At 41.4% G+C, this 23,834-nt stretch overlaps 1 protein-coding gene across 2 annotated transcripts in view; it reads right to left on the bottom strand.

Moving 5' to 3' along the window:
* Window positions 1-952: 952 nt before the first annotated feature.
* The window catches only part of kibra (WW and C2 domain containing protein kibra), a 66,394-nt gene continuing 43,512 nt past the window's right edge, over window positions 953-23,834 (bottom strand). The window contains exons 1-10 of one of the 2 annotated variants that reach the window (XM_089075454.1): window positions 11,900-13,369; window positions 10,738-10,846; window positions 10,236-10,395; window positions 8,275-9,900; window positions 7,995-8,081; window positions 6,848-7,031; window positions 6,118-6,567; window positions 5,389-5,604; window positions 4,638-5,113; window positions 953-4,250 (exon numbers count right to left, since the gene is read on the bottom strand). In XM_089075454.1, the coding sequence (XP_088931580.1) occupies window positions 3,800-4,250; window positions 4,638-5,113; window positions 5,389-5,604; window positions 6,118-6,567; window positions 6,848-7,031; window positions 7,995-8,081; window positions 8,275-9,900; window positions 10,236-10,395; window positions 10,738-10,846; window positions 11,900-12,277 (4,137 nt within the window). In that variant the 5' untranslated portion in view covers window positions 12,278-13,369 and the 3' untranslated portion in view covers window positions 953-3,799. Of the gene's footprint in view, window positions 4,251-4,637; window positions 5,114-5,388; window positions 5,605-6,117; window positions 6,568-6,847; window positions 7,032-7,994; window positions 8,082-8,274; window positions 9,901-10,235; window positions 10,396-10,737; window positions 10,847-11,899; window positions 13,370-23,834 lie in introns of those variants that run through there. The other variant, XM_089075455.1, reaches the window with a different exon arrangement.

Genomic DNA, 23,834 nt, shown 5'->3' with positions numbered 1-23,834 from the left:
GTAGAACTTAGTATTGGCTTCTAATAAAACTTTGATTTTCTTAAAATTGCTTGAGTCATTAACATGCAGTGTATGTTTAAAATTGTTTAACCTTTTGACATGAAAATTAGAATTAATTTCCCGTAAAGTATCTTTCGGGTCTTGCTGAAAAATATTAATTGGTGATTTTCCTTTTTTTTTTCTCTTCAAATGATGTCCTCGTAGATTGTTTTTGATTGTCGTTTACCTTCTCTGATCCTAGCTTAGAAGTATGACTAGAAACGGTGTTTTTATTTTTTAAATTTTGTATAAATGTATCATTCGATTTGCTCTCTATTCTTCTCTAGTCTTCATTATAGAATCTAAAATCTGGCAGTTTTTTAATATATCGAATCTATTTTTTATTGTACTTACAGTTTGCGATGATTGCGAAACATCGTGAGCTGCACTTTGACACTGTAAAGAGAATTCATTGTTTAGAAGCTTTAATTTATGATTTTCGGTTTTCAATCTTTTAAACCTAGATAAATTATTATGTATTCAAGCACTTTCTTATTTCTACTTTCCAAAATTATCATTACATTATATATATCTTTTTTAATTATTATATTGGTTATTATATTGCAGTACCTCCAACCGGATATATATCATTACGGTCGTTTTTTACTACATTAAACTTTTCGAATCTCAATACACGATTTGTGGTTTTGTTAATTAGTAAAATATCTGTGTTATATTTATTAATGAGACGATATAGAGAAGTTCTTTGATTTTTGATCATAGAATTTACGTTAACATTTATTATTATTTTTATTATTACGTAAAATTAATGTATTGTTTCTATTATGACCTGTGGAATTATCCATTATGATTGAGTAGTTTTTCTAATATTATTGGAATTTTTATTTGAAATAACAGAGAAGAAAATGAGTGATGTGAAAAATATAAAAAGGGAAGGTATCCAACACAAACGAACCTGGCAAGAGTATATTGTATTTTGTCCTTTTAATCATTATCATATGCGAACCGTTACAAATCAAACTGTGATTGTGGTTCTTCCTGCAATTCTGTACGTGTTCCATGTAATCATTCGTGTACATGTGTAATCTGCATGTGTGTATGTCCATTTTTACGAAATTACGTTTTATTATCTATTTAGCATTTCTTAGAGGTATCATTAACGCGTCATCGCAATTATTGATATTATCATTATAATTACTTTGATACAATAAGGCGCATTGCGGTAGTAAATAATATAATAACGTATAACTTTAATTTTAAATACATGAGCGTAATAAATTCAGCATTTGAGTGTGAGGCAATTATATATTTCGTTGTTTAACTTCGTAATTGCTCTATGATTTTGTAGGCTTACGAGACGCTCTATAAAATCGAACGTACGTTTCACCGATAAAAGTACATTTTTAAATAACGCGGAGTAAGTCTGCTATTATATTGCAAACTTCTCTTTCATGTATATATATATTTATAGGCGCGTAAATATAACCGTTAAGATGCGTATATACAAAAAAATATGTACAAAATGTATTTTCCCGTTTCGTTTTCTTTCGTTATCACCCGCCTCTTTCTTTATTTCCAACATTCTGGGTTTTTCATATATACGTAATATGGCATCCATTACCTTGAAAATATTTCTCATCGAGCTATTAATTAAACTTGATTTAAAGATCAAGATCTTTCTACTTTTTGTATTAACATTAAAACAATTATTTAGAGCTTAATTTAGATGCAAACAGGAAATGTTTAAAAGTTATTTAATTCGTATTTGGATTAAAAAAATGTCTCCATTTCAATTGCACATTAAGAATTTCATTAAAATCTTCAAAATTGTTTACTACTTAAAAAAAATCTCGCCCTTTAAAAGGACGATCGTTTTAGTGTTAAAGACGACGCCGAGTTATTTCTCTTCTCCGCAATATTTTTATCATATATCACTTCAATTGACAAGTAATTATCTGTTCAGAGTAACATATTTTATGAAATTTTTTTAGAATCATTTCTATTCAATTAAATAACACGCTAAACTAAATCTCTTTTTTTTTTGTTTAATTATAATAAAAAAAAATTGATGTTATAAAAGTGGCCGAGGTGGTTGGTCACGGCAACTGATTCCCAGAGAGATTATTTTACCTTATCTTATTAGCATTGGATATTTACTTTAAAAAACGGTTACGATTAATTTGAACTGTTACAACATTGTCGTCTATTCGCGGAAATGAGTATTTTCGGTTGTCGCATTATTGTCTAAACGCTTATACGTGTCCCTGCTGCGATAACATGAGTAATTATATGGTCATTTAAAAAAAACGCAAATTGTCCGGAAAATCATGATACAACTACTGAAGTTGTTATGAATGAGTTGATTAACTGCAGTCTAGTCATTATGATAGAATCAATACGAAGTGAATATATTACGTAAAAAGAATTACGCGATCTAAAGATTTATTTTCTTATTATTTGTTGCAAAAGAAAAAAAAAAAAGATAGAATAATTTCCTCGGTAATTATATCATGATATCTTTTAGGATACCCTGTATTTACTCACGGCGTCACTCCTCGTGCGACTATTTCAATAATAAGGCACGTTGTTGCACGGTCTGCTAGTGGAGGACGGTTTATACGGTTCCAAGACAAAGATTATGATGTCGTCTTACTATCCAGATTGCCGAAGATGACATCATGATCTTCTACTGATCACTCCATCCGCTCACTTTCCTGGCACTTACGGTCTAACGTATCACAATCCGGAATCTTGAACGATACACGAATTCGACTGGTTAAAGAATAGCAATATTCGTTCGAGAACGGGTAGAATAAGACTATTTCTATAATTTCTTATAAAAAAAAAAAAAAAAAAAAAAAAAAAACTGATGACAATTTGAAAAATTTTAAATAAAAGATAAAATTAAAAGAATAGAAAGTTGCAATTGATTTGACTTGCCATGGAAAGCGGAGCAGAACTTTGCGCGAATATTTCATTTTTTTTTATGAAACATTGAATTCTAATAAGAAAGATGTGAAATCTGGACTAAGTAAAGGATTTGATTTTATTGATTTGGAAGTTACGAATTATGTCACCGGAATCGATGCATGAAGGACACTTAGACATTCGTTTCCGCTGACATTCATTCGCAACTTTCGGAGTTCGGAATCAGGAAATCGAATGCGTTGTAAACCGGAAACACTGAGGTCGGAACGAAACTTCGCTAGCCAACTCGGATGCAGCTTTTTCTCGTTAAATTTTCGAGTCGCAGACCAGCTGCTCGGTGGGTCATGTGCTCTGACATACAGAGGAAATCAACGACATACGTGAGTGTCGCGATCGTGATTTCGCAACGCGTACTCGGGCAAGCCGGGATTAAACAATTAAATAAGCTTATCGTGGAGAGTATTATTTAAATAATTTATGTTTTTTGTATATATACAATTGCGCTCGCGTTCGCGCGTAATTCTCGCTGCTGTGCGTGTCGAAGGGTTGCTTCTGGCACGCGGTATTGGCACACGTGCCGCGATCACTGGTCACGCCAACTGTATAGCATCTTCGCAGCACGCAATTTGTCGACGACATTTGTCGACGACAAATCCGTCTTTGACAAATCCGCAATTTCAAGCTCATTGAAGCGCGTGTCCCTGCAATCTGCGCATGGCACCTGGGATTCAGACTCTGGGACTCAGGAGGCAGCGGTTTCCACAACCACTAGCTTTCTGTCTTATTTTTCGTCGTTCTGCTATTTCAAATTCAAAAGGGAAATAGAACTGCAGCTCGTGGTAGGCTTGGAACGCGCGCGATCCTCCGACTTTCATACTTCTACCCCGAGGACTCTGTCGACAACGTATTCGTATCTTTTCGGCTCCCCGTTGCCATTCTTCTCGGCGGACTCCAGTGGAGCTTCTCTTTCGCCGTTTTCTGAACTTTGCGTGTTTGCTTCTGCTGGCGGTCGACCTTTAGCATTCATAGACTTGCCGTCGGCACTAGATATTGCGCTCTCATCTTCATTAGCGATTGTGGCAGGATTTGCAGCATTCCGATCCGTGATGTTACCGCTCTTCATTGCTGGCGATGCACTTCCAGGAACGCTATTCGGCCGTGTTATTGAGGAATTCGTAAGACCGTGAATACTGGTGACGGGTTCTGACGCGTGTCTCCTATGCATGTGTAATGCTGCGGGACACGTATTGTCGGTTCCGAGCTCTTCGGGTGGTAGAACAGGAACGTTCAGATTCACTCGCGTGAAGAAGGCCATTTTTTCCCTAAAGGAGAAAAATAATATTGCTCGTTTATTAAATTATACAAAAGCTAATATATTTTCTTCTTATTAATTCTCATATAATATTTGAAATTGTCTATCAAACTATAAAAATTTTTCATCAATTCCATTCAATTTACTTGATATAACTTTTGATTAACGCTTATAATATTCAAATATTCGATTATTTTGGATATTAATTTTAGATATTATTTATTTTAGATATCAGATTATTTTAATAATGAATATCATTATTGGATATAAATATTTGAATATTCGATTATTCAAATTATTGATTTTACAAGCATTTAGATCTCTTGGAATATGCCATTAACAATAGTAAAAAATCAATAGTAAAGAATTTTGAAAAGGTAAACCTCTCGTTACTTACTTGAAGGAAATTATATCGGGCTTTCCCTTCCCAGCCTTCGTTTTCCTCAACTTGTAGATCTCCTTCGAAGTTTTCTTCAGCATCTTCTCCACCTTCTTATCTTCAAGGCTTTTGCCGTTTTTACCGTTTTCCGCCTGTGCTATGAGGTTTTGGAATTTCTGATCTTCCAGCAGCCACGTTGCTAAGTCAGTGTCACCTCTCTCGCGCGCTTGCTCCAGTCGTTGCTTTAATTCCCGTAACCTACTAAGTTCATCTTGGAGATTATTCAATCTAGCGTGCTGCGCCTGAAGATCTAATTCGAGATCCAATGATGTCCTCGCTGTCGGCGGCAGATGAGACGATTTCTTAGTGGTTTTATAACTGAGGGCGGAGGACGGTCGACGCCATCGCAGGGAACGCCTCTCTACCGAATTCCGTTGAAAAGGTCCGCCTCTGCGATAAAGCGGCATACTGCTATCGCTATCGCTGCGATTGAGCTGCGCAAGACGGATCATAAGAAAAATATAAATAATATAATAAGAAAGAATTTTCTTCGAAGTGTCAAAATTTGCATATATAAAAATACAAGACATATAGACAAATTCGGGAAAAAACGAATAACGGAAATTTATTTACGGCTCATTCAATTGATCTAAGCTACCTTTACATTTAAAAAAATCTCGAAAATAAAAATTATTCCTAAAATTTTTTGTTCCATATAAAAAAAAAGTACAGTAGCAATATTAGTGAACGAAATGTGATTCAAACTTACCCGACAGATGTAATGATTTCTGCTGACGGCCGCGCTCGGTGAGAATGTCTGACTCCTTTTGATTACAATAGAGTTCTTGTCGTCATGAATAGCGCCGGGCGCGACGCCAGCCGCGGAAAGTTTCCTTTGCTTGCCCTGTTCCGGAATAAACACGCATTCGGTGTTCGTTTCCTTGTCTTGCGTTTGCCTTGTTTCCTCGTTTAATTCTTCATCCTCCTATTACGCCATAAATAGAATCGTTACAAATAAATATAGATGATTATAAATAACAGGGGAAGCTTGTTGAACAACAAATTCTGATAAATTCTCAAGCTGTTCAAGTGAAAATATTTAAGCTTTAAATTCGGACAAGCGGTATAAACCGAGCGAATTCATCAAAACATAAAAATTTAAGTAATTCCGCTTCTCGAAAAGAAAAAAAGAAATTTAATTTGTTCAAATATAGAGGATGTTTTATAATTCATTAATTTCAATGTAGATTCTGATAAATTTAGAATCAAGTTTTAATAAAAATGCCTATAGTCTTGACATATAGTAAGCAATTGAAGAATTACACTAATTTGTAAGACTAATTTTTAACAAAAAATTCAAACACTAACAGTGACAGAAAAATATTAAGATGAAATTAATTATGATAGTATTAACGTTTTTTAACGTATTCACAGCTTCAATTGCAAATTCAGAAGGATCAAACGAATATTGCAGTATATTTATAGCAACGTTACTTACCTCATGCTCCAAAACGTCTTCTAAAATATTATCCTCCATTGTAAACTCCACGATGATACCTTCCTCGTCGCTATCCTCGCTCCCGCTTTCGCTGCCATCATCCTCATCCTCCTCTTCTGGACTGCGAAGACAATTCAGCTCCTCCAACCTCAGTGTCACAGCTGTCTGCAACTCGTCGCAGCCTTGATTCCTCGTTAAGGTGGACGTTTGGGAACTGATTATCGTGCTCTCATCGCTGCTCTCCTCTTTCGTATTTTGCACGCTCTTATACACCGAGATATCCGACTCCTGCTTGTCGTGTCTCGCCTGCCTTACGCTCGTGGAGGCGCCGTTGCTGGCACTGGTACCAGGACTGTCGGATGGTTGCATGAAGCGGAAGGAGAGTATATTGTACCATTTCACGCTAGGAGATTCTGGACTGAAGTCTGCCAGCGAGACTTGCGCAGAACCCTGCAATTAGATTAATATTCCAGAATGACATGCGACAATTTAATTCTCGCGGTTTAGAATACGGCATTGATGTTACCTGAGAAAATATGAAATTTTGGCCATTTTGACTAATAAAGGAAACACCGAGAAACATTGATTTTCTAAGTAAGCTTGGATTTTTTTTTATTGTAACGTACCATCGATTGAACATTACCGTGAAATAAATCCCGGAATGAAGTGTAAACGTGTTGTTTGAATAGAATATGTGTATTTAAAAAAAAAAAAAAGTATGTACACTTACCAAACATTTGTCGACTTCAGTACACCAAAGCGTCACTTGCAACGTTTTCGTATACAACTTGTTGAGCGGAACGGCGATCGGGAACGTCTCACCGAAGGTCGGTTTTCGCAAGTCTACAACAGATTTCGTGCAACATGTGTGGTTGGCGGACGGTTGCATAGGCAGCAGGGCAGCCTTAATGTACCTGAAATGCATAGCGAAAAACAACTTTAATTCCGTGTAAAACGGTTAGTTTTAACGCAGTTGTAGTTGTGCTTTAAGGTCGCGAGCTATCAATTATTCTCTAAAAGGATACTCAAACGAAAACAAATAAAATTTGAGAAAGATCAGTCTCTCTCTCTCTCTCTCTCTCTCTCTCTCTCTCTCTCTCTCTCTCTCTCTCTCTCCTTCATTCATTGGCGGGATTGGAAAACGTGGGTTCACCGCGACATGAAAGATAGATCATTAATCAAACGCTCCCGCATAACTATACACATTAATCTGTCTCCCTTTCTCGAGCGTCGAAGCGTCGTTGCCGTTTCGCGAATTTATGGCCGGCGGTCGGGCGCACAATAGCCACGGGAATAAATTCCTGAGTGGCCGTAAAGCTAATTGCGAGACGCGCGGTATCGCTGATAATAGCCGGCGTCTTACGTAACGAAGGTGAACGCGACGCGCGCGGCGCTCGGCTGGTCAATGATCCAGGCGCGAGTGCGCGACAAGGATTTCATAATTACATTCCAATTTCAGACACGTCGGTGGGGGGGGGGGGGGGCCCGAGTGATCGATCGGGCAGCTAGCTCGAGTCATTAAGATCCGCCGATTGCGAATGGCGAATAGACAAAAGTCGAGTGCGTTCGCGTAACTCGCCAGCAGGTTGATTTAACGTTGCGCAACGGAGTTATTTAATCGGCGAAGTTATTTTTAAAAACGAGATATCGTTCGTGAATAGTTCTAGCTATCAGCGGCGAACGTGTACACATTTGAATTTACCTCGCGATGTTAACTAATCGCGAATATAAATATTTGTCTTATGTTTCACCAGGAACGAAAGTTGCGAGATATAAACGATGCAACGAATCGGAATAGTACTGACTAGTAGTATGATGAAATATCGCTTGGAGCATATTGTTTGAAAGTAATTAGAAAAGTCTTGGTAGGTACTCACACTTGCGCGTTGCTGGGTATGAAAAGTGCGGCCAGATTTCTTGCACGTTCGATGCCAACGTGAAGTAGTCCGTCGCTCACCGAATACCTGATAAATGCCAAATACCTTATAAATTTTAATTCAGATGTTCGTTTTCGAGATCTGAATAAAGAGAAGCAGGAGCACAAGGAGCAGTAAAATAATCCATAATCTTTCATAAAAAGTGACACTTTGATGCGTGATGTTTTGATTTGCTCAACATCCAACATTATGATATGAACGATTAATAAGATAAGCGTACCTCAGTTTGATCTGCACTTGTGCCGTTTCCAAGCTCATCTCGCCAGAAGCCAGCGGATCCACGTCGGTGATGGGGCCAGACAATCTTTTCCGATTGCATGCCTCGAAGACACCTGAATCACCCGCGACGCTCTCGTCAGAGACCGCGGCAGAAACAGATCTGGTATTAGTACCGGAGCTGCTGGCCCTTGATCTGATTCCGGTAGGCGGTGGTGTCTCGCTGATCGGCGACAAAGGAGGCGGCTCTTGCGGTAGGGACAGTGACGGTGCCTGTTGCAGCTGCAGCTGCACGTTACCCGCACCGGGCCTACCCAGGCCGCTACCTTGGGACATGTTACTCGACTGCAGCTCAACCGGTGGATGAGGACCGCCTACGAGCTTTAGACGTTCCTGCGAATTGACGGAGCACGACTGCTGCTCCTGCTGCGGCGACACTACTCCTTGCTGCTGACTAAGTCTAAATTCCGACAGACGATCCTCCAATTGATTCCCGTCCAAATGCGATCCGATGGCACCGCTGATCGCTGATGCCATTGCCGTCGGCGTCACCGCCGTCGCCGTCACTACCGTTGCGGGAGCTGCTCTCTGATACTGCCTTCTCTGGAGTTCCACTTGCTCATAAGCGGGTGGCGGACCCATCGGCGCGTTTTCGTACAACGGTGATACCGGCGGGCTGACGCTTGACAGGCTCGATCTTGGGGAGAGACTGGGCTGCGATCTGCCAGGCGAGGGTGTACCAACGAGATTATTCTGCTCGGAACCGCGCAAGAGTCTTTCGACACGTCTGTGAAGATCGACCATGTCGACCGGTCGTTCCTGTTGCGAACTGGCCGTACCCAGACACTGAGGACCGCCATAAATATCCGTGAAACTAAGTCCAGAACTGAGAGAACCCTTGCTGCTGGTCGTACTGAGACTACCGAGGCTGGAACTGCTGCTCACGGACAACGTACTGGCGCTCAACGTCTTCAACTGACCCTCCAACATCGCCATCGAGCGCAGTGCGGTTCTGAGTTGCTGCAGCAACAGCTGCTTCTCTTCGTGTAGCCGCACGCGATCGGTGATAGTCTTGTTCGACAGTTCAAACGCGGTATTAAGATCCTGTTCAAGTCTACGGATCTCCAACTGGATCTTCTTCATGTCTTGCTGCGTTCTCGTGCGCGGTGTGATACTACGTAATTCCCTCAGCAGCTGTTCCTTTTCCTGGAACAACAACAGCTTGTCCTTATCGCTCTCGGTCTGACCAGGCGTCACCTTCTCCTCAAGATCCGCCAATTGCTGTTGAATATGCTGGATCTGTTTCCTCGCTTCATCGTATTGCAGCCTCATACGTGCCATCTCGGCCAATCGGGTGCCGATTGGCACCAGCTCGCCTGAGAGATCCGTCTGGGAAGCCGTACTAAGTTTCTCTTGCGGCAAGCTGAGCGTGCTAGCTTCCGGACTGCCCTCGCACAGTTGCAGCCTTGTCAATTCATCCTTCAACTGCGCGAGCGATTGCATCAACTCGGCCTTCTCCTTCTCGCCCGAGCTCAAGGACTTCTGGATGTTGCGAAGCTCCGTCATTATCGCCTGCGCCTCCATGATATTGTAGCAACCACCATGATGGCTGTTCAATTTTTGTTCCACGCTGCGAAAAGAATAGATTATATGAATATATATACATAGATTTGTAAATACTATAAATAATTAAAATAACGATAGTTATAATAAAAAAAAAAAAATTTACAATCTACGATAAAATTTAGATTTCTTGAACGTGTTGTATTAAACGATATTATTAAAATAAGTCAAAATTTTGCGTAAGATCATTTTACAATTAGTAAAATGCATACAAATAATTTTTATTTTAAAGATTGCAATTTTTAAATTAAATTTCAAATATAGACAAAAATAATATCTATTCGAATAGAGTTTAGCTGAAGTTAAAAAACTGGTCATCGCTAATTCGCATGTATATAATACCTGGCGAGAGTATCCACTCCTCGTTGCGTGCAATTCATCTCCGCTCGTATCTGCTCGAGTTCTCGTTTTAATCGAGAAACTCGGCTCCTTGCGAGTGCCACATCGGATTTAAGCAGGTCAGGGTCGTATTTAGTACTCAAGGAACTCGAGCTGGAACACACTGTGAGCCACAAATGCCCGTTAATATTTTCCAACAACGACAGAGAACTCGTTTTGCCTATACACTCGCGTTACAATTTATGTAAATTGGACATTTAACTGGGTATAAAATTCAAAATTTAAAGACAGGATTCCTTAATTTACAGCTATATTCTGCAAACTTGTTTCAACGACGGAACGTATTTTTATAACATGATCGACAAAACTTTTATAAATAACGCATACAGTGTATTCAGGTTACTAACGAATTAAAAGAAAAAAAAAAACAATTAAAATCTATTTTTATTATAACAAATCGAAATTATATATAATCAAGATTTACTTTCTGTTAAACAACACTCACAACTCGTACGAGAGGCACCAAGGGTAGTCAAGGCGTTATTGAGATGATTGTATTCATCTTGAGCCAGGCAGAGCCTTTGATGTTTTACGTCATAGATCTCCTTTTTCGCCTACAACACAAGAATTTGATAATCTTTTTAAAAATGTCACCGATTAATATTCTCATATCCATATTATATAACACTCGTTTTTTTCATCGAACCGTGTAAGCGTCATTTCTCGTGACTTGTGAGACAGGTTAATTAAAGAGCGTTAGGAAGATGATGAATACGCTGGAATAATTCGTCATAGTTGTACAACTTTTAAACGGCGATTATTTAAATTTCAAGAATTCAGATGATTGCGCTTCCGTAAATAGCATCGTTGCCGAGTTGTCTAATTTTCAATTATTTATTTAGCGATCACGTGCAAATTGCGCGCGCTAGAATGTCAGATGTTAAACTTATGTATATAAAGGAAGATATACGAAGAAGTATGTGCGAAGAAGATGCGAGATGAAGATTACACAAGATTCTCCGCAAAATTCAAGGAAACGAATATATTTCTTCAAAATAAGAAAAGGCCTTTCTAGGCCTTTTTATATAATTATTGAAGAAAGAAGTCTTTGCCTCTGTATAATATTTTCACGAATAATTAGAATAATTTGTATCAGTAATATTTATTTTAATCATACGAACGTAATGTAATATTATGTGCCAATATATATGCTGTGTTCAATAAAATGCTTTGATATCAAAAGCGTAATTAAATATTCCTTGTCTATTTTACGATTATTCCATGTGCGATATCACTATATTTCCAACAATTCAGAAGAACCACACAAGCTCTCGTGCGAAGAAATGCATCACGGTATACATCGATTTCACTTTAAAAGAGATCCTGGCTGCTCGTATTCGCTGCAACAGACGGACTGCAATCACGGTTCGCATGTAGAAATACAACTTTAACGCTTCCTCGGTAATGGGAATTTTACGAAACACCTTCTAAAAGACAAATATAATTTCACGTTGCGAAGAGAAGCACTGAAAGACACAATTTGTATTTCACACTTTCATTCTCCTGGGAAGGAGAAGATGCGCGAGGAAGATAACGAGTGTAATATGTAACTTCCAATAATATATATTTCTTATGCTTATGGGTAGCCGCAAGTCAGGGGTCCTTACATATTCGCAATAGTAATATCCCGTAGCGTCGGCATCGGTGCGTTTGTAGCATTGCTCCCAGTAGAATCTCTGTATCTGCTCATCGTTCTCGTAATCATTGTGATAGCACATCCTCATACGATACTGCGACACTACGTTTTCATAGATCTGTTCTTGTTGCTGCTGCTGCTGTCGCTGCAGTTGCTGCGTTAAGCGTTGCTGCTGATATTGAAGATATGTCGGAGGTTGCAAATTCCTGCGATGCTGCTCCTGCTCCTGTTCCTGCGCCTGCTGCTGCTGCTGCTGCTGTTGTTGTTGCTGATGATGATGGTAATTGTCCACGTAGTTACGGTACTGGTATGCTGGTACGAGTACGCAGAGGGTGTACTGACGGTCCATGCCGAGTACACGATGGACTGTGCACACTCTCTGTGGCTACGTGATACCTTTCTTCCTTTTCTTCCTCCTCCTCCTTCTTCACCACCTCCGCTTTTTCCTCTTCTTCCTGTCTTCTTCCTATTCCTCTTCCACCGATTTCTCTTTCTCTCTCTCTCTCTTCTTTTCTTTCCTCTCCTCCTCTCCTTTTCTCCGCTTCTTCACTTCCTCCTCTCGATCCCTCGTCTCGTGCCCTCCTGCGCTCTCGTACGCTCTCCTATCTCCTCTTTTCTCCTCGCCTCATCTTCGCGAAAGCCTCTTCGAGACTGGCCGGTGTACGGGGCCCGAAATTCCGATCCCCACCTCCGTGGGTCTCAATTTTTAAGGGATCCCACCTTTTTTCCTCTTTTTGCCTTCTCTTTCTTCGCTTCTTGCATCGTCCGGCCAGTCCTGACTACCACCTCTCTTCGATATCTCTCCTATCCCTCCTCCGATACCCCTTTTTACCCCCACTGTCGCACACCTCGCGCACACAGATTCCTTCCTCTCTTCAACAGGATGGAGCACAAACTGGCTCCATCCTGTACTCCCTCTTCCTCCTTCTCTTCTTCTTCTTCTACTTCTTCTTCTTCTTCTCCATCTTCATCTTCTCCTCTCATTTCAGTCGCTTCCTCCATCGTATATTTTTCATGGCATCTCTCTCGCTTCTCGGCGGCCTCAAGCCTCTTCTTTCTTATCTGGCATAAAAAGGCGGGCCTCGCCAGACCCGACAGGATTGTCGCAACCAAGATTTCGGTTCAAATTCTAAGTTCTGATTTAAAAAGAATTAACTTAAAATTTAAATAGTGTAAGATATCTCGTATTTGTGTTGAAAATAAAGTCAGTTAATCTACAGTATGCGATTCGCTCCTAGAAAAAATTATCTAAAATTATTATTCTTCAACCGTAATAACCAATTACTTAAAGATTCGTTTTCCCTTCAAAGATTTTTTATGTAACAAAAATTGTAAAACATTTTGTTTTTTATGCTGTGGAAATATATATTATGTATTATAAAAATCTAACTTATACTAAAACATCTTAAAATGTTACATTGTACATTGTAAAATGTTTTATATATCCATGTTAAAAAGTTGCAAAAGTTGTAGAGAAAGAAAAAAAACTATGATACAGTCGATGATAAAAAAAAAACTATAATATTTTGCAAATGTTTTCTAACATTTCATAGGTAATAAAATCTTTCATCGGAACATCCAATAACTTTCTTTTTATTTTGTAAATAATTTCGAAATATCGAAATTCATGTTTATCATCGTCATTCTGCCTCCTAAGGGCATCTATTTTTTCAGACTCGCGGAATGTCGCTGCGTGCAATGCAATCCAGAAGTGCAGGGCGCCTGAGGCGAATGCACGATCTTGTCACTAGTGGGGACAGCGTGCACGCAAGCTATGAGGATGGAAGCAAGAGTAGAGGGAGAGGGAGAGAGAGAGAGAGAGAGAGAGAGAGAGAGAGAGAGAGACAGAGAGGAGAAGGAGAGAGAAAGAAAGAGAGTTGAACGAGGGGTAGTCAGGATTACTGAGGAATCAGGGGAGGACGAGGACGAACGGATGGGAGAAAGAAAGAGAGGCAAGATGAGGCATGAAGGGACGCCGATGGAAGGGCAAGGAAAGAGAAGGAGCGGGGAAGAGATCCGGCGAGGTCACGGTACGACCCTGCTTGAACGTGGTCGCATCCGTTGGGGCTCTGCCGTCGGTAGTAGAACCGACCTTGAGTCGCGCATTATGCCCCGTCCTTGTTGGAATTTCTGGGGCCCCTACTGGCCCCATCAGCCGTGTCTCCGGATGATCATCTAAGAGCGGGCCCAGCCGGCAGGGTAGCGGGGCCCTCGCTTGTTGCGCGCCACCTCACCATTTCTCCGCCAATCGGAGGAATCACCTCACTCATGGGGCTACAGTGTACACATCGGGGAAGAGGACATGGGTTCTTTCCGCTCCCTCTCCCTCTCCCAACCATACTCGCATACTCTTCACGAAGCCCTCACGATCTTTTTCTCCCCTTCCCTTCCACGCCACTCTTCCTCTTCGCCCTCAAAACGTCGGAAAGAACCCACGGCGCCTCGCGCGCATATTTCTCGGTTCATACTATACTATTATTGTCGAGAGAGCACGCAGATGGTATCAAGTACAGGCCGGTTCGTCCGCTCTATGGAAAGAGGCCTTATTTTTCCACCCGCCTATTCCTATCCTCCCAATCCTCCTTTCTCTTTTACCATTTCTTCCTATTTCACCACTGTCGCCATCGCCATGGTCCGCCGCAGCCACTGGCGTATTCTTTTTTCGATCGATGGATCTTCGTCTTCTTTTTCATAAAACAGCGAAATGATCTTGACTTCCGATAAAAAATCTTGGGACCACTTTTGGTTCCCGATTGCCACTTCCTTTCGGTGTCGACTTCCACTTCTTTTAGTTCTCTATACATCAATCATGTATTCCAGCTTCATTTCTTTTTCATTTAGCTTTTGAAGATATCACAATAAAAGAAAATAAAAAATACATCTGTGAATTTTATAAAATCGCCTTGTGACATATTATCTATTTTTTAATCAACCTATCTTTCCCATCTGCCCTCATCTTCGTCCTCTTCCTTCTCTTCCTACTCGCCGTCAGTCTGACAACATCAAATTGGCGCATTCTTTTTTTATTTGACGGACTTTCTCCTCTTTTTAAAAGAATATAAAAAGTACACTTTTTTCGAACTAGGAAATATTATGTTTCTTTTTTTCTTTATGTATGTACGTATGTATGTGTTTTTATGTACGTAACATCCTTTTCCCTCTATCTCATTAATTTATCAACTCTATAACTCAAAACTTTGAAATTTATATTACAGATTAAACATGTATATCTTGTGCAATCATTATCCAAGTTCCTTAAATTTATATATATAAATATATATATATATAAAATAATCCTATAATATCAATGCATAACATATAATATCAATTTTAATTAAAATGCTACATTACACACAAACACACACACACACACACACACACACACACACACACACACACACACACAAAACAAAATCTTTCAAATTTATTTATTTATTTATAAAATTAAATTTAGCTGAAATACTAAAACTTCGTATCCCTGTTTCTTGGTCTAGGACATATCTCTCGACTGAAAGGAGTCGAAAGGAACGAAGGAACGAGAGAGGTCTCTCTTCAGCGACAGCCGCATTCCAAGCAAGAATGCCTAATACCGTTCCTAGCGCAACAAAAAACAAAAGGTCATCTCGAAGGATACGAGAGAAGGAAGGTACGGCAGGATCATACGAGGAGGAAGACGAACCGCATATCGTCTCGGACGAAGGGAAAGAGAGGGGACACGATAGGACGAAGAGGAGGCGGAAGGCGTCTCTCGGATATATTCCTGCGCAAACGGCCGCGATTTATACCGCCTGGAGCTCACTATCCTAGGAGCCGAATGCCTAACTGATTGCTGAATTCCATTCCATCGGCCTGCCTTCTCTCTCTCTTCTTTTTTCATCTTCCCCCCCCCCTCTCTCTCTCTCTCTCTCGTTCTCGCTCTTTCGTTGCTCCTCGTTCTCGCGAGCATCTCGCGTTCTCCACCTTAGAAATACTACGAGAAACCATGAACGTCGTTTGCTCTCGTTCAAAATTCCAGCCGCCTCGATCGAATCATTCTAAAAAGAGAATTTTAAATAATTTCGATAAAAATTGTTAACGTAAACTGATCGCAAAAGTTTTATATCCCCCCCCCCATAATACAATAATATGTATCTCTTTAAAAAAAAAAAAATCACAATTCTCCCGAGACTCGCAAAAGAGATATTATCCAAAAATCCGTCTCGCATTTAATCATCATTGTCCAATTCCGGTCTTTATTGTGAATATACGTGAAAAAAATTAAATGTCAAATGAGATTAAGCTAAGTCTACACCGAGATGATAATATTGTTTTTTTTTTTTTTTAATCTACTGAAGTCCTTTCTTCTTCTTTTTTTTTTTTTTTTTTATTTCAGTTGGAGCGACTTGTTTTACCGCCTCACTAATGAAAGGATCCTTATCTTAAACGGGAAGGATAATAGAAGAGTCGAGAGAGATTACAAAAGAGGAACGAATTACTGATTCCGAGTATATCAATTGATCGGTCATTTTCCACGCATTCTACGCGCACTCGTAGTAAAAGTGATGATGCAGGCTCAATACTTTCTTGCCCCGTATTGCAAAATCGTCGATCGTAACGTTCTCGCGTGTCATCGGGGAAACTTCTCGTTAGGAAACATTATTAATTAACGTACGTAAGCCAGGTTCTCCTTGTTCTCCGTTAATTCGCCGTCATTATATACAGGTAAATTCAGGATAAAAGCGGGCTGAGCGAGAAGCAATTAACATCCCCGAGCTCGGGAGGGTTTCCGAGAAAAGGCAGGTGCAATTTGTACACGATCGCCGAGATTGCGGCGGTCAAAATGTTGAGATAGTTCGGCGTGATCGACCTCCCTCGGTCGACCGGGGGGTCAGACCGGGGGGGTACGGCGAGACGTATATTCGAAGGTGGGTCTCGCTACCTACGCTATAAATAATTCTCGCGGTAATCCTCGCGATTGCCGCGGCACGGCATGTAATATACCCGTACCGCCATACGCATGCGCGCACGCGTGTACGCACGTGTGCTATCTCCGGGCCCCATCTCGGGCCCAACCACCGCCGCGCGCGGGATCTTTCCGCGCGATGAAAGGATGTCCGCGTAGCGAAGCGGAAGACAAGAGCCGCGCTAGGAAGAAAATGTATGGGGAGGTCAGCGGGAATGCGTTCCCGCGAGACGACAAGAAGCGAGGGAGGGAGCAAAAGAGTAAACAGAAGAGTTACGAATGAGGGAATGGATCGAGTGAGACGGAGAGAACTGGAAACTGCGCCGTAGGAAGAACGAAGCGAAATAAGAGAGAAGACGGCGAGGAGACGTCCGAGAGATGAACGAGGATGCGAGGGGGAATAGAGCAATGAGAGAGGCTACGAATAAGTAAGTGCAGCAGAGAAGAAATGAAAGGGGAAAGGGAGCGGGAGAGGGGGGGGGGGAAGGGAGGATGGATGAAAGTGTTGTGCTTGTGCGTTGCTCAAATACAAATAAGATAGAACGAGAAAGAATTGGAAGAAACGAAGAGAGACGAAAACACAAGAAGAGATGGGAGAAATGAGAAGCGCCTAAGTGTCCTTAGAAAGCGGAGGGAGTAGATGAGAGAGAAAGAGGAAGGAGTCATCTCCTAACCCCGCACAGAATGATAAAAAAAAGACGTCGCGTTCTCGAGCCACACAAAGCAAAAGAGGCTGCACGCGTTTCTTAATTCTTTATGACCTATATCATTCAACGTGTATCAACGAAGAATGCCGCGGGAGTTTAACACAGCTGTAGGGAGATGATTTCCGCGCGAGCGGGCTAGAAGAACTTGAGATAGAGAAAAGATCGAGAAAGAGAGAGAGAGAGAGAGAGAGAGAGAGAGAGAGGAGGGAAAGAATGAGGAAAGAGAGAAAGAGAGGCCGCGGCCGAGAAGTTCACGTTGCAAGTAATGGCAAGGAAGGAGGCCCGCTCGCGCGAGCGAGCGCGGATGGTGATGGTGGCGGCAGTGGAGACGGCGGAGGAGGAGGAGGGATCGGAATGCAGCCGAGTGAGGAATTCCGACCCCTCCCGCATATTTATCTGAGCGCGCGGCGCAGCGCGGCGCGGTGCGGCGCGGAGCGGAGGCAGCGGGACCTGGGTCGGGCCCGGTCCGCGGGGCCCCCTTTTATAGTGCGCCAACCACGCGGACTCGCGCGCGGAGAGGGAGTACAAATAAAGGAGAGAGGAAGCGAGGTAACACGGAGAGAAAGAGAGAGAGAGAGAGAGAGAGAGAGAGAGAGAGAGGGAGAGGGAGAGAGAGAGAAGGAGGGGGAATGGAGCGGGACCGAGGATACGTACGAGGCCAGTGCCAGGCCACTATTACGGCCTTAGCGTATAGGCTTATTCAGGAATGCCCGCGGTGTTTTGTAATTGGGCGCATTCGTAAGATTTTCTCGTGAATGCACGAGCGAACGAGCGAGAGAGAAACGGGGAGAAAGAGGAAGGACTCTCGACGTGACGCGAGTCGTTTTGCTTCATTTAAGCCTGTCCGATATAAGATCCGTAATTGTTAACATTTAAAGGACTCTTTTCAAGAGAGAGCTTTATTGTGTACTATCAGATTAATTTGATACTCACTTGCTTTATTAACCTTAGCGTCCGAACGAAATAACTCGATTCTAAATTACGCAAGCAATAAATTTTTTGTGTGTGTGTGTGTGTGTGTGTGTGTGTTTTTATGTATATTTGTATGTATATATTTTTTTATGAAAACTATAAATCAGAAATCATGCGTAGATTGCTTATGCTCTTATAATCAGAGAGCATGCATCAAGATGTTCATCAAGAAACATTTCCAGACACATGTCCAGACATATAAGACATGCCAATAAAATATTTTCGGACGATAGGAAAGAAGTAAAATTAAAAAGCCTCGATTGTTGGTAAGTTAATAGCGCGGCGGTTTATGAATTCCGTGACGCGCAGCCGTAGACAACGTCGCTCAAGTTTCTACCGGACATGACTTTCGTAGAATTCGGCCGAGACCCGCCGCTACCTCCCAAGGCTGATGAGGACCCGACGATGGCCGCCATGACGAAAAGGAAGAAAGAAAGAGGAACGTGCTCTCGAGATTAAAATGATTAGGTTTAGGTAGGAGAGCGGAGAGGAAGGAGCAGAGAGAAACGAGAACGCGTTGGGGGCCCGAGCGCTACCGGGCGCTCACGTGATCGCCCTGTGGCTACCGAATTCCGTATGAAGTGGGTCTCGTGTTTGGCTCGAAGGGCCTCACAAGGGTCCCTCTAAACAACCTGATTCATTTCGAGACCACGAGGGGGTAGGAAAATCGGATGTGCATAAAAGCGGATGCAACTTTGTGCTCCCAATCTCCAACATGTTGTCTCGGGACGTCTCTTCATCATATCTTACTCTTATGAAATGCGAAATCTTTTTTCTCTGAACGGATTTTAAAATTTTTGTTCCATAAGAAGTAAAAGGCAGAGCGCATTTCGGAGTTAATTCGAAAAAAACTTGAATTTCTTTCTAAAGCTTTCTTCACAAATCTTGCTGAGATGATCGTATTCCTATGGATTACAGATTATTAATACAACAAGACTTTATGATGACACTACTCCATCAAGATGCAGAACATCTTGTAAAATGCAATTGCTATCTTTTGCACCTCGATGTCTTTCCAAAGTACAATTCTGAGATTATGACTCATGTTACACTTTGTTCTCGAACAAATAAAGCGTAACAAGTAAGATAAAAAGTAATCGAAAAAATACTTATTAGTTAAGATTCCTCAACTATAAACATACTTTGTATGAACTATGTGCACCTGTAAGGCTTCTCGAGAGATTATTCCTTTAAAATATTTTAAATATTTCAGTCAAATTTGAAATTATGAAGCTTAATTAAGAAAAATAGCTTCTATTTTAAATAAATTTTATAATTATAGAAAAAAAACGTTTAGTTATAGAAATTTAAACTTCAAATTCCTCGATGAGCCCGTCGTTCGGCTTATTTTTTGCTCGTAATAGGATACGCTGCATTTTTATGTATTAAAGTATTTCGCAAATGCACGTTTATGAACGCGCATGAATTTTTGCAAGCGTCGGATGAAACGCGCGAGATCAGTGATATCTGATTCAGATTTACGTTTCGATGGCGGGAGGAAGGGAGGTAAGGTGCGAGAGAGGGGGAACGGAGGGATCGAGAGTAATCGGGCTGACGGTCGAGAAAGGAATTTCTTTGGCCGGACAGCTGCTGCCGAACAAAGGACGCGGGATATAAAAGAAGAGTTCCTCAAGGCGCACGTGGCTCCCGCGAGAGAAAAAGAGTAAGAGGGAGGGAGTAAAAGGGGCGAGAAAAGGAGAGGAGAGAGAGAAAGAAGAGGAGAGGATCCACGGCTAATACAAGGACTGGATATACACGCGACCTGCACCGCTCCGGCACCTTTCCAAAAATTCCTCCCCTCACCGCCAATTTCTCCCTTTTCTAAATCGTTAAATCGCGGAATGAATCCTCCTGCGGCATTAATCCCAACAAACGGGGGAGAAAAATTAAAAGAAAGAAAAGCTAAATTTATGAAAAAAAAAATGTTTCCCTTTCCTTCTTCCAAATCTTTTCCTTTTTCCCCCCTTTCTTAATTAATTGTCAGGCTTATTAGTCATTGAGAAGAAGAAAATTTAGACTCGTTAAAGTTTTTTTTTTTTTTTAATTATTATCGTATACGAGGAGTCGTCCTTTCATCGTTTACAAGTTACGGCACGTTCCGTACGCGTCCTTCGCGCGATTCCGATCGCAAAAGGTTGGCGCTGGGTTTTATGCAGCTCGTAGGATCGGTTTGATTCACTTGCGCGGACTGACGAGCAGCCCGGCTGTGCGACGGCAATGGCACACGCAGCAGTCCGCGTTCTTGCTCACAGAAGTCGCCACGATGCCCGCCCGTTCGGTCCACGCGTCGAATCAACACGGGGCGCACGATTCGCCGCGGTAAATCCGTGCACCGAAAGCACCTTACTTTTGTATTAATGCTTATACCGAGTGAAAGTGTATCGCGCATTCCGCAAATGTTACACGAGCGTGCGCGACCGTCGCGTTGCGACGCGAAAAGAACGCGGCGAGAGAGAGAGAGAGAGAGAGAGAGAGAGAGAGAGAGAGAGAGAGAGAGATCGCGCGCCTTCCCAATTCTATTTCGTTTATCTCCCAGATCAAACGAGATGTACACTCTTAATCTTATATCGCATAATATCTCTAAATTCGAGATATTTTTAAATTAAAAAAAAAAAAAAAATACCTCAAATCGAAAGATAACGTGCTAAGAATATACGAAGCTCGAGGGGAAGGGGGGAGGCCCTTCTGTCTCTCCCTCCGCTGCCTTCGCTCGTAATGAAAAGATTAACAATTCTTCGATTATGAAAAATCGGGAGAAGAAAATTGGAATTTTATATAAAGATTCATTCATTCGAGGACCAATGATATAAATACAGCAAAATGATAATGTAAACTGTTGATAGCGCGAGATCTAAAATAGCCTGCGAAAAGAAATAGGTAGTTCGCGACGGTAGAGCTTAATCGAGGCGATACACGGCGAGCGAGGAACTAAACGGGACAGGGACTAGCCGAATTAATGCGTCGCAGAATTTATTTTCGCACCTGCCTCCGGTGAAGATAACGGCTGATACGACGTAGCGAGGCGCGCGATAGCGTCTGCGTCGTGCCGCATTCCAGCGCGTTGCCTGTGTCTTCCTCGTGGCGCAAAACAACCCAATCGCGCCTTTCGCGTATACGTCGCATCAGGCAATTAATTCGATGACAACGCGCCACCCTCCTCCTGCCCCCGATCCCCAATCGCGTTTACCTAGAGAACGCCACAGAAAATGAAATTCCCCGATTTTTTCACGACTTTTACACACGCGCGCGCGCACACACACACACACACACACACACACACACACACACACACACAGAGTGGAAAATTTTCGATGACCGATAATATTAAATTTTTACATTTGAAAGCAGGGGATATAAAAAAAAAATTACTCATACTAGACACGATACAACTTTAGAAATGTAATATAATCCTGAATGCAAATTTCGAGTCAACAAAAAATGAATGAGTAAAAAGAATGCAATTACGATAAGAAAAGAGAGATTAAAAAAAAAATTCTAAAGAAATTATAACATTTTTTTTAGAACAAGAACACCTAAGGGAATTGTGAGAAAAGTTCTAAATTTCTTTATATTTTTTTCCTTGACTTTTGCAACTTTTCTAGATTTTCCAAACTGGCAACTATAACTAATACTGATTGACGAACAATAACTTTCGATCGACGACTCGTCGGTTGTCTGATCAGAGATTTTGAGAATCCCCAAAAAATCCATCGTCTATCATTTATTCTCGTATCGAGTACACTTGATCGAGCACAAATCAAGAAAACAGGTTCAAAAATGAAACTGATGAAGAAGATAAAAAATTTTATCTTCTTCACCTTCAGTTTGGAAGTATCCTGATCTTCGCGGTCGATTAAAATTTAGAAATTTTGTATATACGCACAAATGATTATATCGGACGTGATGTAACGCCGGGACACCCGGTATATATATTCGCGGTAGCAGTCGTTACCTTATCGGCCAGATACAGCAAGATTTAACGAATTCCTGCCGGGGAAAGTTCTCGGTGCATTTTGCGTTTATTGGCACACATATGCCCCGCGCGTCACACATACATACATTTGTGTGACTTGTATCTGCTTTAACATACGTAAACGTGTGCGAAGCAGCCACACTCTCGCACCTCTCGCTCGCTACAAAATGCTCTCGCATCTTGCATGAATCATGCTCGTTTCGGAGCGGGATTACGCGGCAATTAGAATATTATAAAATATCAATCCGCAAACAAATCTTTCTCCCTTCCTATTTCCTTTTCCCACTCCCTTTCTCTTTTATATAAATTGTTCTTTAACTATCCGGAATTCTGTACGAAGCCACAAGGCTTCGGAGTGTCAAACTTTTTCTTTTCGTTCACCCACCTATTCTGCTCAGGAAAAACGGGTAAAAAAAATTCATTTATTAAAAGTGGACGCTGTGTGGACGCATTTTCTAATATATAAGATAATTAATTAATCACGTGTCACATGTCGTCTTGTTAAATTCTCATTCGATCTATTGTCTTATCCCCTACCACCCGTCCCTCGATTATCTCGCTTTTAATTGCGAACTCAATCGACAAATGTTCGATTGTACATATAAATAGTCTATCACACAATTAATTATATTTATGAGAGTATTCCGCGTTGCGAGTAGAGTGATAAGAAGAAAAGTTGTATGAAAGTAAAGTACCACTGCTATCCCCCGATTTATCGTAATCGTGTGCCATAAATCATAAACAATCGTCGCAGTCGTATTGGGTAGGTGCGAGAGGCAAAAAGTCGCGATTGAAGATGCCTACAAATTTACAAGTAGTCGCTCGCTGAGATTTAAAATTCCTTAAATTAATTAAAATTCCTAAATTTTATTAAATTAATTAAATTAATTAAAATTCCTAAATTTTATTGAAATTCCTTAATAGAATTCCTTAATAGAACGCTCGATACTTGTTCGCGAGCAGCCCAAAACGCATAGAATCCGTTGCGAGGAGCACGAATTTCAATTTTCTTATCCGGCGTCTCGTGAATGCACGACTCTGACGATTCCACGAGATACGCACGCACGCACGCACACACGCACGCACGCACACACGCGCGTGCGTACGTGAGCGAGAGGCGGTTCGCGGTGGCAGGCCGACCGCCGAGAGATGCTGATATGAATGGAATGCGATGCTATTATCGGAGTGTACCTACCGATAAGTCGTTACGTCGCGGCCATCGTCGAGGAGAAAAATGGGGAAAGGAGCGTTTTCTACGATGCGAGCGGCAAAAGGGCCGGGTAACTCCCGAAGGATCGCGTTCGTGGAAAAC

This window comes from Pogonomyrmex barbatus, unplaced genomic scaffold, assembly GCF_055798465.1.
Source record: "Pogonomyrmex barbatus isolate J1 unplaced genomic scaffold, ASM5579846v1 scaffold19, whole genome shotgun sequence".
NCBI classification, from domain to species: domain Eukaryota; kingdom Metazoa; phylum Arthropoda; class Insecta; order Hymenoptera; family Formicidae; genus Pogonomyrmex; species Pogonomyrmex barbatus.
Note: the sequence above shows the minus strand (reverse complement) of the source record. Positions and strands in the feature narration are given on the sequence as shown.